Source organism: Oncorhynchus tshawytscha, linkage group LG14 (genome assembly GCF_018296145.1).
Source record: "Oncorhynchus tshawytscha isolate Ot180627B linkage group LG14, Otsh_v2.0, whole genome shotgun sequence".
NCBI lineage: Eukaryota > Metazoa > Chordata > Actinopteri > Salmoniformes > Salmonidae > Oncorhynchus > Oncorhynchus tshawytscha.
This window is the reverse complement of record NC_056442.1, coordinates 25,529,215-25,545,708: the sequence shown is the minus strand read 5'-3', so window position 1 is coordinate 25,545,708 and position 16,494 is coordinate 25,529,215. Positions and strand designations below refer to the sequence as shown.

General features: G+C 43.2%; 1 protein-coding gene across 1 annotated transcript; it reads left to right on the top strand.

Annotated features, from left to right (window-relative positions):
* The first annotated feature begins 9,446 nt into the window (after nucleotides 1-9,446).
* Nucleotides 9,447-15,654, top strand: LOC112266836 (myelin protein zero-like protein 3). The gene is made up of 6 exons (XM_024444695.2): nucleotides 9,447-9,755; nucleotides 11,312-11,478; nucleotides 13,336-13,549; nucleotides 14,118-14,274; nucleotides 14,662-14,731; nucleotides 14,889-15,654. Exons 1-6 carry the CDS (start codon nucleotides 9,686-9,688, stop codon nucleotides 14,967-14,969), a joined length of 759 nt encoding a protein of 252 aa, XP_024300463.1. The 5' UTR covers nucleotides 9,447-9,685; the 3' UTR covers nucleotides 14,970-15,654.
* The last annotated feature ends 840 nt before the right edge of the window (nucleotides 15,655-16,494 follow it).

The following is a 16,494-nucleotide window of genomic DNA, read 5'->3' as shown; positions in this document are numbered from 1 at the left end:
CAGATGACGCAATCTCAATCGCACTCCACAATGCCCTTACACACCTGGACAAAAGGAACACCTATGTTTTATATACCTATACCTACAGCTCAGCGTTCAACACCATTGTGCCCTGAAAACTCATCACTAAGCTAAGGACCCTGGTACTAAACACCTCCCTCTGCAACTGGATCCTGGACTTCCTGACGAGCCGCCCCCAGGTGGTAAGTGTAGGCAATAACACATCTGCCACGCTGATCCTCAACACGGGGACCCCTCAGGGGTGCGTGCTTAGTCCCCTCCTGTACTCCCTGTTCACCCACGACTGCATGGCCAGGCACGACTCCAAACACCATCATTAAGTTTGCTGACGACACAACGGTGGTAGGCCTGATAGGCCTGATCACCGACAACGATGAGCCTATAGGGAAGAGGTCAGAGGCCTGGCAGTGTGGTGCCATGACAACAACCTCTCCCTCGAGAGTTTCAAGTTCCTTGGTGTCCACATCACCAACAAACTATCATGGTCCAAACTAGAGGTCAATCGATTATGATTTTTCAACGCCGATACCGATACCGATTACTGGAGGACCAAAAAAGCAGATACCGATTTTTAATTTGATTCATAATAATGACAATTACAGCAATATTGAATTAACACTTATTTTAACTTAATATAAAACATAAATAAAATCAATGTAGCCTCAAATAAATAATGAAACATGTTCAATTTGGTTTAAATAATGCAAAAACAAAGTGTTGGAGAAGAAAGTAATATGTGCCATGTAAAAATATGTGCCATGTAAAATATGTGCCATGTAAAAAAGCTAACGTTTAAGTTCCTTGCTCAGGTCATGAGAACATATGAAAGTTGGTGGTTCCTTTTAACATGAAACTTCAATATTCCAAGGTAAGAGGTTTTAGGTTGTAGTTAATATAGAATTTATAGGACTATTTCTCTCTATACCATTTGTATTTCATATACCTTTGAGTATTGGATGTTCTTATAGGCACTTTACTATTGCCAGTGTAACAGTATAGCTTCCGTCCCCCTCCCTCGCCCCAACCTGGGCTCAAACCTGATAAACATTATAGAAGATATAGAAGAACATTATAGAATATATCCATTTGTTAAACTATCCTTTAGTGAAAGGAGGATGTCCACAAGTATGGCTGCTGTTCACAAGGTCGGCAAAACAAACCTGTACGTGAGGTGTTGTCACAGAAGTTTGTGTGGCATAGAGGGTAGTGTGTACGGCGCTACAGAGGGTAGTGTGTACGGCCCAGTACATCACTGGGGCCTCGCTCCCATCCAGACACCTACAGTGCCTTGCGAAAGTATTCGCCCCCCTTGAACTTTGCGACCTTTTGCCACATTTCAGGCTTCAAACATAAAGATATAAAACTGTATTTTTTTGTGAAGAATCAACAACAAGTGGGGCACAATCATGAAGTGGAACGACATTTATTGGATATTTCAAACTTTTTTAACAAATCAAAAACTGAAAAATTGGGCGTGCATATACTAGGCAGTGTCAGATGAAGGCCCCACACATCGACAACAGCCACACTCGAAGCATTGTTACCCATCACTCCACAAAAGCCGCGGCCCTTGCAGCGTAAGGGGAATAACTACTCCAAATCTAAAAGCGAGTGATGTTTGAAACAGTATTAGCGCACACCCAGCTAGCCATTTCACATTGGTTACACCAGCCATTAGGCTGATAGGCTTGAAGTCATAAACAGCGCTGTGCTTGCGAAGAGCTGCTGGAAAAATGCACGAAAGTACTGTTTGAATGAATGATTACGGGCCTGCTGCTGCTCAGTCAGACTGCTCTATCAAATCAGACTTAATTATAACATAATAACACAAAGAAAAACGAGCCTTTGGTCATTAATATGATCGAATCCGGAAACTATCATTTCGAAAACAAAACGTTTATTATTTCAGTGAAATACGGAACTGTTCGGTATTTTATCTAACGGGTGGCGTCTAAATATTCTTGTTACATTGCACAACCTTCAATGTATGTCATAATTACATAGAATTCTGGCAAATTAGTTCGCAATGAGCCAGGCAGCCCAAACTTGCATATACCCTGACTCTGCGTGCAATGAACGCAAGAGAAATGACACAATTTTACCTGGTTAATATTGCCTGCTAAACTGGATTAGTAGTTATAACTAGTGATGATTGATTGTTTTTTATAAGATAAGTTGATGCTAGCTAGCAATTTACCTTGGCTTCTACTGCATTTGCGTAACAGGCAGATTACTCGTGGAGTGCAATGGTTAGAGCGTTGGACTAGTTAACCTTGCGGTGCAAGATTGGAACTCCTGAGCTGACAAGCTGAAAATCTGTCATTCTGCCCCTGAACAAGGCAGTTAACCCACAGTTACTAGGCAGTCATTGGCAAAACGGCAAAACAATGCCTTTTAACCCTCAGGAGACTGAACATATTTGGCATGGGTCCCCAGATCCTCAAATTTCTACTGCTGCACCATCAAGAGCATCCTGACCGGTTGCATCACCGCCTGGTATAGCAAGTGCTTGGCATCTGATCTTAAGGCGCTACAGAGGGTAGTGTGTACGGCCCAGTACATCACTGGGGCCTCGCTCCCATCCAGACACCTATATACTAGGCAGTGTCAGATGAAGACCCCAAAAATTGTCAAAGACTCCAGTCACCCAAGTCATAGACTGTTCTCTCTGCTACCGCATGGCAAGCGGTACCGGAGCGCCAAGTCTAGGTCCAAAAGGCTCCTTAACAGCTTCTACCCCCAAACCATAAGACTGCTGAACAATTAATCAAATGGCCACCCAGAATATTTGTTTTTACACTGCTGCTACTCGCTGTTTATTATCTCTGCATAGTCACTTTACCCCTACCTACATGTACAACTTACCTCGACTAACCTGTACTCCCACACATTGACTCAGTACCGGTACCCCCAGTATATAGCCTCATTATTTATATTATTATATATTTTTTTAACTTTAGTTTATTTAATAACTATTTTCTTAACTGCATTGTTGGTTAAGGGTGTGTAAGTAAGCATTTCACGGTAAGGTCTCTATACCTGTTGTATTAGGCACATGTGACAAATAACATTTGATTTGAACTTGGGTCAAAAGACTATTCAATGATTATATTAGATTGATTCAATGTCATGGTATGATTACTGCAATTCTCTGTTACAACGATTATTATTATGCCAACCAATACATTGTTTGGGTAACACTACTTGTCTTTGTCTTGTAATAACTGAGTAACTACTTTGATATGTCAAACATTTTATTGCTCAGATAAACATAGCAACTAGATGAGCTTTTGGCTGTCATATCAGTTACTATGTAATTACATAAATACAATAAATACAAACTTAATGGGATTTTGGTCAATATTTCTGTTGAAGTGTATAAGAATGTAAACCTAGATTTGGGATTAAGATCTGTCCTTTATTCCTCCTTCACACCTACTGAACTACACAAGAGATGACAAGCATAAAACGGCTTGGTTAAAATAAATGAAAGGAATGTTGGTAGGCCTAAGCCTTTTCCTTGGAGCCAAAAGCTGGACAGACAAACAGTCATCATCTCATTCCACACCCAATGATGGGTTGTACCAGGCACAGACAGTGACGAGGGGGTAAACCTCAGCATTTCGTAAAAACATCACCCTATTGGTGCACTTTGTCCCAGCCCCAGGTCCTCACAAATGGGCTGGTCTGGGCATGTAGCAACAGCAGCAACAATACACACTTCACCATGGGAAGGTGACTTGAAGACTGAAGACTCGACTGACGACTTACAGCGTCCCCTGGCGAGACTGTGCAATCTATCTACGTTATGCTGAGAAGTAAAATAATGAGAAATAATGAAGAAAATAGTCAAGGGGAGAGGCAACAATACAATGAGTGTACAAAACATTAGACATGACATAGACTGACCAGGTGAAAGCTATGATCCCTTATCGATTTCACTTGATAAGTCCACTTTAATCAGTGTAGATGAAGGGGAGGAGACTGGTTAAAGACACATTTTTATGCCTTGAGACAATTGAGACATGGATTGTGTATGTCTGCCAATTTATAGGGTAAATGGGCAAGACTAAAGATTTAAGTGCGTTTGAACAGGGTATGGTAATAGGTGCACTGGTTTGATTGTGTCAAGAACTGCAGCGCTGCTGGGTTATTCACGCTCAACAGTTTCTCATATGTATCAAGAATGGTCCACAACCCAAAGGACATCCAGCCAATTTGACACAAATGTGGGAAGCATTGGAGTCAACTTGGGCCAGCATCCCTGTGGAACGCTTTCGACACCTTGTAGAGTCCATGCTCCGACGAATTGAGGCTGTTCTGAGGGCAAAGGGGATGGGGGGAGTGCAACTCAATATTATTACGCTGTTCTTAATGTTATGTTCCTGGGTGTATTGTCCACAGTATGATTTCCGTACAGATGATTTTTGAGCCTGCCATCCATTGCTTTGACAATTTTGACAGCTACACTCATGTTTGTATGTATACCTCTCATATTTCTGTACACATGAAGAGATAATATCATTTACCAAAAGATGAGAGGAGGGCCATGGTACTTTACATCACTGCACATCTACATACACCTGGATAATCAGATGCACAGTCTGTTCGTTGGACCTTGTAGCTAAACCCCTTTTATTAGTTTCCCACATGTTGACATCTGAAGAATCAGCCCTCTGTTGCTGCCCCCATGGAGACAGTGATAAGTGAGGGTCCATTCATTCTCACTGGGAAGGTAGAACTGAAATGCACACCACTGTACTAAACAGAGGCCTCTCTAAGAATACACATTACACAAACACAAAGCAGCACTGTTGGAAACACACTCAGGTAATACCCAGAATCCTTCGCGTTTGCAACTAAAAGGACATCCTTGAAATTCTGTCCATGTAGAAATCTGATTATGGGATGTAATTCTGTGTCGGTGTAGGAAGTGCATGCCCCTGGGATTGAAAGTTGTTCCCTACAGATGTAATGGTATCAGAATTAAATGAAGACATAACTTCAAAGGGCTCTCTAACGTAAGCATACACAAGGGTAAACTGTGGTAGTGCTAGACAAATAAATAAATGTCTCACCCATTAAGGATAATTACAAAGTTAAAGACTAGGGCTCTGGGACAGGGGTATTGTACTCTAGGAATAGCTGGCCGCTCCCACAGGGTAGCCAGAAGTTTACAGAGAAGGCTGATAAGAGAGGAGGAGTAGACACACAAGGTCACATAAGGTGATGAGTGGCATTGAAAGAGGTTTAGGAGTGAAAACATTTAATTGTCATATTCAACCTCCAATGCTTTACAAAAGGGTGATGTTGCTACTAAAAAGACATAACGGCATATTGGCATATTGCCAATGTAAAAATCATGAAGGCCTACTCAGATAAGTGCAAAAGATGATGAGACTATTATTTTGACAGCTCAAGATGCTCCTCCTCATTCTTGCCAGTACTACAGAAGTGCATTACTCGACGAACCATCAAACAGGCAAAGCGTCAATACAAGACTAAGATCGAATCGTACTACACCAGCTCTGACGCTCGTCGGATGTGGCAGGGCTTGCAAACCATTACTGACTACAAAGGGAAGCACAGCTGAGAGCTGCCCAGTGACACAAGCCTACCAGACGAGCTATACTACTTCTATGCTCGTTTTGAGGCAAATAACACTGAAACATGCATGAGAGCACCAGGTGTTCAGTGAAGACTGTGTAATCTCTCCACAGCCGATGTGAGTAAGATCATTAAACAGGTCAACATTCGCAAGGCCGCAGGGCCAGACGGATTACCCGGACGTGTACTGCGAGCATGCGCTGACCAACTGGCAAGTGTCTTCACTGACATTTTCAAACTCTCCCTGTCCGAGTCTGTAATACAACATGTTTTTTTATTTCACCTTTATTTAACCAGGTAGGCTAGTTGAGAACAAGTTCTCATTTACAACTGTGACCTGGCCAAGATAAAGCATAGCAGTGTGAACAGACAACACAGATTTACACATGGAGTAAACAATAAACAAGTCAATAACACAGTAGAAAAAAAAGAGAGTCTATATACATTGTGTGCAAAAGGCATGAGGAGGTAGGCGGATAATTACAATTTTGCAGATTAACACTGGAGTGATAAATGATCAGATGGTCATGTACAGGTAGAGATACTGGTGTGCAAAAGAGCAGAAAAGTTAATAAATATAAACAGTATGGGGATGAGGTAGGTAAATTGGGTGGGCTATTTACCGATAGACTATGTACAGCTGCAGCGATCGGTTAGCTGCTCAGATAGCAGATGTTTGAAGTTGGTGAGGGAGATAAAAGTCTCCAACTTCAGCGATTTTTCCAATTCGTTCCAGTCACAGGCAGCAGAGAACTGGAACGAAAGGCGGCCAAATGAGGTGTTGGCTTTAGGGATGATCAGTGAGATACACCTGCTGGAGCGCGTGCTACGGGTGGGTGTTGCCAACGTGACCAGTGAACTGAGATAAGGCGGAGCTTTACCTAGCATGGACTTGTAGATGACCTGGAGCCAGTGGGTCTGGCGACGAATATGTAGCGAGGGCCAGCCGACTAGAGCATACAGGTTGCAGTGGTGGGTGGTATAAGGTGCTTTAGTAACAAAACGGATGGCACTGTGATAAACTGCATCCAGTTTGCTGAGTAGAGTATTGGAAGCTATTTTGTAGATGACATCGCCGAAGTCGAGGATCGGTAGGATAGTCAGTTTTACTAGGGTAAGTTTGGCGGCGTGAGTGAAGGAGGCTTTGTTGCGGAATAGAAAGCCGACTCTAGATTTGATTTTAGATTGGAGATGTTTGATATGAGTCTGGGAGGAGAGTTTACAGTCTAGCCAGACACCTAGGTACACCTATAGATGTCCACATATTCTAGGTCGGAACCATCCAGGGTGGTGATGCTAGTCGGGCGTGCGGGTGCAGGTAGCGAACGGTTGAGAAGAATGCATTTGGTTTTACTAGCGTTTAAGAGCAGTTAGAGGCCACGGAAGGAGTGTTGTATGGCGTTGAAGCTCGTTTGGAGGTTAGATAGCACAGTGTCCAAGGAAGGGACGGAAGTATACAGAATGGTGTCGTCTGCGTAGAGGTGGATCAGGGAATCGCCCGCACAAGAGCAACATCATTGATTTATACAAAGAAAAGAGTCGGGCCGAGAATTGAACCCTGTGGCACCCCCATAGAGACTGCCAGAGGTCCGGACAACATGCCCTCCGATTTGACACACTGAACTCTGTCTGCAAAGTAGTTGGTGAACCAGGCAAGGCAGTCGTTAGAAAAACCGAGGCTACTGAGTCTGCCGATAAGAATATGGTGATTGACAGAGTTGAAAGCCTTGGCCAGGTCGATGAAGATGGCTGCACAGTACTGTCTTTTATCGATGGCGGTTATGATATCGTTTAGTACCTTGAGCGTGGATGAGGTGCACCCGTGACCGGCTCGGAAACCAGATTGCACAGCGGAGAAGGTACGGTGGGATTTGAGATGGTCAGTGACCTGTTTGTTGACTTGGCTTTCGAAGACCTTAGATAGGCAGGGCAGGATAGATATAGTTCTGTAACAGTTTGGGTCCAGGGTGTCTCCCCCTTTGTCTCCCCCTTCCAATCCTTGGGGATCTCAGACGATATGAAAGAGAGGTTGAACAGGCTGGTAATAGGGGTTGCGACAATGGCGGCGGATAGTTTCAGAAATAGAGGGTACAGATTGTCAAGACCATGCTGATTTGTATGGGTCCAGGTTTTGCAGCTCTTTCAGAACATCTGCTATCTGGATTTGGGTAAAGGAAAACCTGGAGAGGCTTGGGCGAGTAGCTGCGGGGGGGGCGGAGCTGTTGGCCGAAGTTGGAGTAGCCAGGAGGAATCAGACCACCATAATGCCTGTGCCCTAGAACACTAAGGTAACCTGCCTAAATGACTACTGGTCCGTAGCACTCACGTCTGTAGCCATGAAATGCTTTGAAAGGCTGGTCATGGCTCACATCAACACCATTATTCCAGAAACCTTAGACCCACTCCAATTTGCATAGCACCCCAACAGATCCACAGATGATGCCATCTCTATTGCACTCCACACTGCCCTTTTCCACTTGGACAAAAGGAACACCTATGTGAGAATGTTATTCATTGATTACAGCACAGCGTTCAACACCAAAGTGCCCTCAAAGCTCATCAATAAGTTAAGGACCCTGGGACTAAACACCTCCCTCTGCAACTGGATCCTAGACTTCTGGTCGCCCCCAGGTGTTAAGGGTAGGTAACAACACATCCGTCACGCTGATCCTCAACACAGGGGCCCCTCAGGGGTGCGTGCTCAGTCCCCTCCCTATCTACTTCCTGTTCACTCATGACTGCACGGCCAGGCACAATTCCAACACCATCATTAAGTTTGCCGATAACACAACAATGGTAGGCCTGATCACCGACAACAACGAGACAGCTTATAGGGAGGAGGTCAGAGACCTGGCCGTGTGGTGCCAGAACAACAACCTCTCCCTCAACGTGATCAAGACAAGCAAACCCCCATTCTCATTGACAGGGCTGCATTGGAGCAGGTTGAGAGCGTCAAGTGCCTTGGTGTCCATATCACAAACAAACTAAGATGGTCCAAGTACACCAAGATAGTTGTGAAGAGGGCACTACAAAACCTATTACCCCTTAGGAGACTGAAAAGATTTGGCATGGGTCCTCAGATCCTCAAAAGGTTCTACAGCTGCACCATCGAGAGCATCTTGATGTTGCATCACTACTTGTTATGGCAACTGCTCAGCCTCCGACCGCAAGGCACTACAGAGGGTAGTGCGAACGGCCCAGTACATCACTCGGGCCAAGCTTCCTGCCACCCAGGACTATACCAGGCGGTGTCAGAGGAAGGCCCACTAGGTCCAAGAGGCTTCTAAACAGTTCTACCCCCAAGCCATAAGACTCCTGAACACCTAATCAAATGGCTACCCAGACTATTTGCCCCCCTCTTTTACACCACTGCTGCTACCTACATGTACATATTCCCTCAACTAACCGGTGCTCCCGCACATGGACTCTGTACCGGTACCCCCCTGTATATGGTCTCGCTACTGTTATTTTACTGCTGCTCTTTAATTACTATTATTTCTTATTCTTATCCATATTTTTTTAACTGCATTGTTGGTTAGGGGCTTGTAAGTAAGCATTTCACTGTAAGGTCTACACCTGCTGTATTAGGCACATGATACTAATAATATTTTATTTTATTTTATTTTATTGAATGTAAAATACACACCAGGAATATGTGATGCCAGGCCAACGATGGTTAATAAATAAAGATACTTCACTCAGGCCGTTTACCATTGAAAAAAAATGGTCAGTTCTGTTCTACTTAACTTGGTGTGTCTCCCATAGACAGTATTGCCTGGTCTCCGTAGTTTATTGACTTCCACTTAACCAGAAAAAAAACGGCTGAAGAAACTGCGTGTGCGGTGACTCGCTTCCTTTTACCTCTTTGGTCAGGGCGAGGAGTGTCAGCAATACTTCCTGAAACACCTGTTTGTCAGGTAGTGCACACTGGGTAGGCACAGCGGAGAAACTGAGTCACACAAAAAAAAAATGGACGACGAGTATCCGAAACGCAAAATTTGACAAGACTTGACAATTTATTCTAACTTTTTCTAAAGCTCTACATCATTTTACTAAAATGGTTTGGCTTCAACACAGGATTATACGTTTGAACATTGTCGTGTTGCTGTATTTAATGGTTTGTTTTGGTGAGTACAACCCTCATTTGTCAAGCTCGTTTTCAATGTCACAGATCAACGAATTTGCGAGACTAGACTACCTTTACTTTACATATGAAACACAAGCATTTGGATTGTGGGTGTTTTTATAGAATCCTGATTTTGTACCTTGTATAATTGTCTAGGCCTACTTTAAAAAAAAAAAGCTTACATACAAATTCTTTATGAATTATTGTTAGAATTATTATAATAAGCCACGTGTTTACCTTCATAGTTAACATAATATATTACTATGTATTTATACAACCTACAACATTTTGAATAGGCTACTATGTATCCATTTGTGAATAGCCACTACCAAATAATTATACTGCATGTTCACAACAAACCAAATTGCGCCTGAGGCTAGGTTCCTTACAACAGGAATGCAGTATCATGTCATGTAAAATTCATAAGACTCATGGCTTTTTCCCTTGTTTTCAATTGCACTCACGTTTTGTTATTGAGTTTAAAGTACCCTGCGTCCAATTCCAAGCAGCCATTATCTAGAACTGAGAATATGACTTTTGGGTGAGGTCTACTGACATTGATCAGATTTATATAACTACTGGTTGGACAGTAGGAGGAGTCATTTCCTGTATGTTTGAGACGTATAGTACATGCAATGGGCTCAAAGGGTTGCCAACTTTCTCATCAACAATTAGAATGTCAACCGCTATCAAGCATCTACTGCTCTTCAGCTTGAAATACTTTGTTCAACACGATTGCTACCTTGGTTATGAGATTAGCTTGTTCATTCTCGGTCCACTTTACTCCAAGGTGTTTTGAAATAGTGCAGGATATCTGCATACCCTATCAGCCCTCTGATTCTGCTCTGTACGATGTATTTTAGATCCCTCAAATATTTGTAGTTCGCAGTACTCTGACTGTCTCTTTGTCCTTGGAGAGAGTTCTTGTTTTTACACATTATGTAAATGTTTTGTGTTTCTTTTGCATTGCACAATGTCTGCATTGGCAACGCTCATCACAAGGAATACGGCTACTACTGTAGGCTGTGTCGTTATTGCCATGTTTGCTGAACGTTGATGGAAAGATCAACAGCTGTTGTTGTTTGTCTGCCAATCCAGGAATTGGTAAAGGATCATTTTAGACAGAGAGAGAGAAAAAAACTATGACACTATTACTGCTACAACTAGTAGTCTTGTTGTCAGATGGTGCCAAGAAAACAATGTTTCCCATGGAAAGTTCATTAGATTGTGTTTTTTCCAATTAATGCCAGGCAGTGTACAGAAGGTTTGATGTTGCCATCTGGCTACTGGGTTAATACTGGGTCAACAATGTGGGCCTTTGGGGTTACCTTTGACCTTTGACATTGTGATTATACACAATTGTCAAATGAGAACTTTAGCTTTATTCTGTTTATTTGCGTTTTGTTTATGTGAACTACCTTGCTCCAAAATTATTCATCTTTTGACTTCTACAATCCAACTGGATTTCACTTAAAATTCTGTGCAATCGTCTGCCCTTCCTCCTCCTTAATCTATCCTCCTCATCTGACCACCTCCCTGCCCTGCTGCCTCTCTCAGTGCTGTGCCCTGTGTCAGCCATGACAGTGAGCTCCCCTGCAGAGGTCAATTCTGTGAGGGGCAATGCCGTCACCCTGACTTGCACCTTCACTTCTACCAGCCGAGCCACCAGCCGTATGTCAGTGGACTGGTCCTACAGGCCCCAGACCGGAGGCCCTCCGCAGGCAGTAAGTACGCACCATAGAAAGTTAATCAGTATATTGAGTTGTTAATAAAGCACACATTTGATGAAGAACTCTTGTGCTTTTATGTCCTGGCATGGGTACACTGAATATGGCTGCTGATACGTTGACTTTAATTGTGATGCCCTTTCTAGTAATTCTATTTCTCTGAAACCCTTAACCCCTGGGAATATGACTCAGAAACCCCAGGCAGTTAGGGGCAGGAATCAGGATCACTCTTCCACATCTTGGTGATGTGGTAAATGTATGTTAAATGTATGCATCGAGCTGGAAGTTGCGAGTCAGGGCTCCGACACCAAAGCTCCCCTAGATCCAATTTCCTTGTCGATACTCTGAGCGGCTGACCGCATAAGTTTTTAATTCCATTTGGAGGGGCCGATAACGTATACACTATGTAGTGGTTGGGATATCATATCCTATAGGAGCGCTCAGCGCTAAGTGATGGCTAATGTGCTGTGGCTCCCTCGATGGGGTAATAGAAGTTGTTGGTTTAGTCATTAAGATGTAGTAGTCAGGCCTACTGCTGTGTCAGTGTTTGCAGATAGTGGGTTCTCACGTCACTGACACAAACTCTTTATCCTAGGGGTGTGTCGGCTTGTCCGAATTCTGTATAAGCGTAGCTGGGTTGGTCGATACCAGGGTATACCGGAATCCAACAACATCCTTGGTTTCATTTCTTTATTTACTTGGAACAAGTTTGTTCTGTGCAACTATAGACGGATAGTGAAACGTGTAGAACATTTCGCCGCATAGCCCCACAGAGCTAGCCAACACACAGAGCTAGAAAGTGAATTTGTCTCTCGTGGCACGTTTGTTTCCATCCAATTTCATTAGTGGATTCGGACACTTTTATTGACACAATCGTATATCAAAAGGCACTGTGAATAAGCATTTGAAAAAAACTCTTATCAGAAATATAATTTACCAGCCAAGGCATGAGAACTATGAATTGGTGGTGTGCTTCAGTCTCCCTGCATAATTATCAATATCTTGATGAGAATTCATTTCCAGGACTGAAAAGGCAGCTCTAGCAACGGACAGTGATGGAGGACTTGTGATTCAGTTCCTCTGAATGACACTGAATGAACAACTCCAGTCAATCAATGTCTTGTATAAGACATGATCAAATCAATTCAATATTCATTTAAATGCAATTGCCCATGATCCATCAGGTTTTTATTCAGTGAGTCAGTACCGTTACGGTAACAACAAAGCTTTTAACCACAGGCCCTAACATTGCACCCTGAGTGCCGGTTTCCCGAACCCAGATTATTCCAGGCTTGAAAATCATTCTCAGTGGAGAATCTCCATTGAAAGTGAGTTTTAGTCCAGGACAAGCTTTAATCTGGTTCCGGCTCTGAATGTTTCAGAGGCACTTGGCTGTGTATAATCTCCATTTGGCTAGGCGTAACCTGTCTGAGGTAGGCTTGAGTGTTTGTCTGGGTTGACTGAGTGCAGTGATTAGATTTAGTATGCTGTCTGTATCAGCCCTCTCAGCTCTATGGCCGTCTGAACTGAAGTGCCTCCTGGAGAGCCCAGCCCTATAAAACAATATAACTGTTGAGCACCATTGATTGTTAACAGGCCTGCCTGCCGTGTGTTCGTCTTTGTGTATATTTTCCTGTGATGTTTATTCCCTATGTGTAGTTTGTTTTCTCCAATGTGTCTCTTTGACACTTCTTATTGTCCCCCTACTTTTTGAAAACACGGTGATGGTTAGTGTGATTGATGCAGTGTTTCTGTTGTCTGTGTCTTGTAAAGCGGCTCTGTAGTTGCTACGGTCTGAGTAACACTGTCCTGCCCAGAGCCGTCACAATCTCTCCTCTTCTCTTTGTTCCCCAGTTCTTCCACTTCTCCTCTCTGGCGTTCCCTCCGCAGGAAGGCCAGTTTAACGGGCGCGTGAAGTGGCTGGGCAGCCCGGCCCGGGGCGATGCCTCCATCCAGCTCCTCAACGCCTCCCTCAGCGATAACGGCACCTACACCTGCTCAGTCAGGAACCCCCCTGACGTCCACGGATCCCCCACCTCACAGACCGTCCTCACCGTGACGCCCAAAGGTGAGGCAATTACTTCGAAAAATGTATGTTTAGGGAAAATGCATGGATGTCAATGGGACGCTTGAGAAAATGTGAATCTCAAGTCAGGATTTGGCTCTTTAATTGAGAGGCAGAAGTTTAGGATTTGTTAGTAAAGGTGATTTGTGGGTTCACACTATTGACCTTAGGAATGATGACGTGTAGAACATGACTCTATGGGAATTGTGGCACTGGGGAGATATATTGGGCAGTAAAACCTACTACCTGTTCAATACTGGTATGGTTGGGCGCATATTTATTGGCACCTTTTTAAAGACTTCTACGGTAGATTTAGGCACGTATGTGCTACGGATTGATTCATATTTTCCACAAAGCTTAAACAATCCCTCTTTTAAGAAGCATTTAGGGGTTTCTTAAAGCAGTTGTACACGAGAGGGTGTGCTAAACAACTTTTTTAGCACGGCTGTGCTGCGGTCATAGGTAATGAGGCGGATCTCGTACCTAAAGAGATCAGAAAATCGTTAGCGTCTCCACATTGCGCTGACACTGAGTGTAAATGTGGTTATGATGAACCCTCTCCTCTCCACAGTGCCCGCGGTTCGTTTCTCGGACGTGGCGGTGCTTCTAGCCTTCATTCTGCTTCCTTCCGCCATCATCACGCTGGCTCTGCTGGGTCGCATGTGCTGCCCTCCGAGGGACAAGAGCCAGACCCAGGGTTATCACTCCCCTATTGAGGTCACACCCGAGTGAGTGGATTTACTCCTCAATCAGTGCACCAGTTCTTCAGGACATCCTAGACATATGGTTTTAAAGAAGTGATATGGTTTCTGGTGAAGGGAGCCCCCAACCCTGACTTGCTGAATGGACATGGCTTTTTCTCAATGAATCTTTCTTTGATTCCTTGCGTCTTCTCTCCTTCCATCTCAAAATGCGTTGGAGAAGAGAGTCCAAGGGGAGGGGCAGTGGACCTTCTCCTTCAATACGATTTGAGAAGGAGCTGAGCAGAGAGGATGCGAGGAATCAAGGAAATTCATCATATTCATTGAAAAACTGACTTTTGCCAATATAGAAAATTACTAATGCTGACCTTTTTTGTGATTTGACCAATTTGAACTCTATCATCTTTATGACAGAGATGATCCTGGCTTTAAGCAGATCAACCGCAAGGAGAAAAACATGACATGCTGTGACCTATATTCTCTGGTATGGCCTTTTTCTTTTCTTTTTTTGCTCATGAATTACTTAGGGGCACATGTCTCGCCCGATCAATTACATACTCTTAAATTTTACATGTAGTCTACGTCTGACAATATGAGACGTCCATGAAATATTTATCTGTTACCCCACTTCCTGTCCCTAGGATTCCGACTATGAGGATTACTACATCCACAAAGAGAGGCCTCTGGCTCAGGGAGAGACCATGGCCGTGTCTCAGTGCTAGAGACCCCTGGTGGTGGTGCTCTGTAAGGACAAAGGCCCCCTCCATGCCTTGACAATGGGAGTGGTTGACCAGAATTCTCGCTTATACTGTTTGTTAAAAATGCCAAGATTCCTGGACTTAGTTCTGTCTCACACATCAGTATCCACTCACACTCCTCCCTTCTCTCATGGCTTGTCAACAGCTGATTCTAATGGTGGGATAGACATGGATCCAGTGCCTGACACATGGACACACACATACGTTTTGCACTATACTATAAACATTTCTGGATAGATTTTCTTATTATGAAGGAGATGCGTATATTACTAAGTTATTGTCTGCTTTATCACTTTTGTAATGCAGAATCATTGTTTTTGTACAGCTATTGTGAGAGTTTTTGTTGAACTATTGGACCTTATGGAATCTATTGCTAGAATTGTAGACAGTCTTTACCTGTGGCTACATCTGCTTCATTGAGTCCAATTAATATTATTTGAAACATATTTCAGAGTTTGTGTTACATTTGAACCCGTTGGTATAACTACATTCAGGAGTTGACCAACTATGACCTCTGATTTAGATGTTGAATGAATTTACAGGATTTGATTTACATGTTGGAATTTGGATGTACAGTGTAGTGAATGTTGTTGAATGTATGTATGTGCAAATGATTGAAAAATGATGCTTAATAAAATACATAAATGTTCTTGTCCGTTGGTAACATGGTTTGTCCATTTACCATGTAAGTTGAACTACAGTACATTTTCAATAGTGTCAGTCTTTAAACCTTATCGGACTTAAACTGGCACCCACGCTGTTTGAAATCCCCATCCATGTTGCTGGTGTAAACTACACTGAAGTAAAATATAAACGCAACATGTAAAATGTTGGTCCCATGTTTAATGAGTTGAAATAAACGGTCCCAGAAATGTTCCATACGCACAAAAACCTTATTTCTCACAACTTTTGTGCACAAATATGTTTATATCTGTTAGTGAACATTACTCCTTTGCCAAGATAATCCATCCACCTGACAGGTGTGGCATATCAAGAAGCTGATTAATCAGCATGATCATTACACAGGTGCATCTTGTGCTGGGGACAGTAAAAGGCCACTCTAAAATGTGCAGTTTTATCACACAATACAATGCCACAGATGTCTCAAGTTTTGAGGGAGTGTGCAATTGGCATGCTGACTGCAGGAATGTCCACCAGAGCTATTGCCAGAGAATTTAATGTTAATTTATCTACCACGACCTTCAATGTCGTTTAGAGGATTTGGCAGTACGTCCAACCGGCCTCACAACCGCAGACCACTTGTAATGGCGTCGTGTGGCGAGTGGTTTGCTGATGTCAACGAACACAATTGCATTTTATCGATGGAGATTGGAATGCACAAAAGTACCGTGATGAGATCCTGAGGCCCATTGTGAGGTCAATTTTCTTTTAAGGAATCTGTGATCAACAGATGCATATTTGTATTCCCAGTCATGTGAAATCCATTGATTAGGGCTTGATGAATTTATTTCAATTGACATGGTTGCAT

Coding starts and splice junctions, on each gene's coding strand:
- LOC112266836 (XM_024444695.2), top strand. CDS start 9,686: ATGGTTTGGCTTCAACACAGGATTATACGTTTGAACATTGTCGTGTTG. Junction 11,479..13,335: donor CCGGAGGCCCTCCGCAGGCA/GTAAGTACGCAC, acceptor TTTGTTCCCCAG/TTCTTCCACTTCTCCTCTCT. Junction 13,550..14,117: donor CCTCACCGTGACGCCCAAAG/GTGAGGCAATTA, acceptor TCCTCTCCACAG/TGCCCGCGGTTCGTTTCTCG.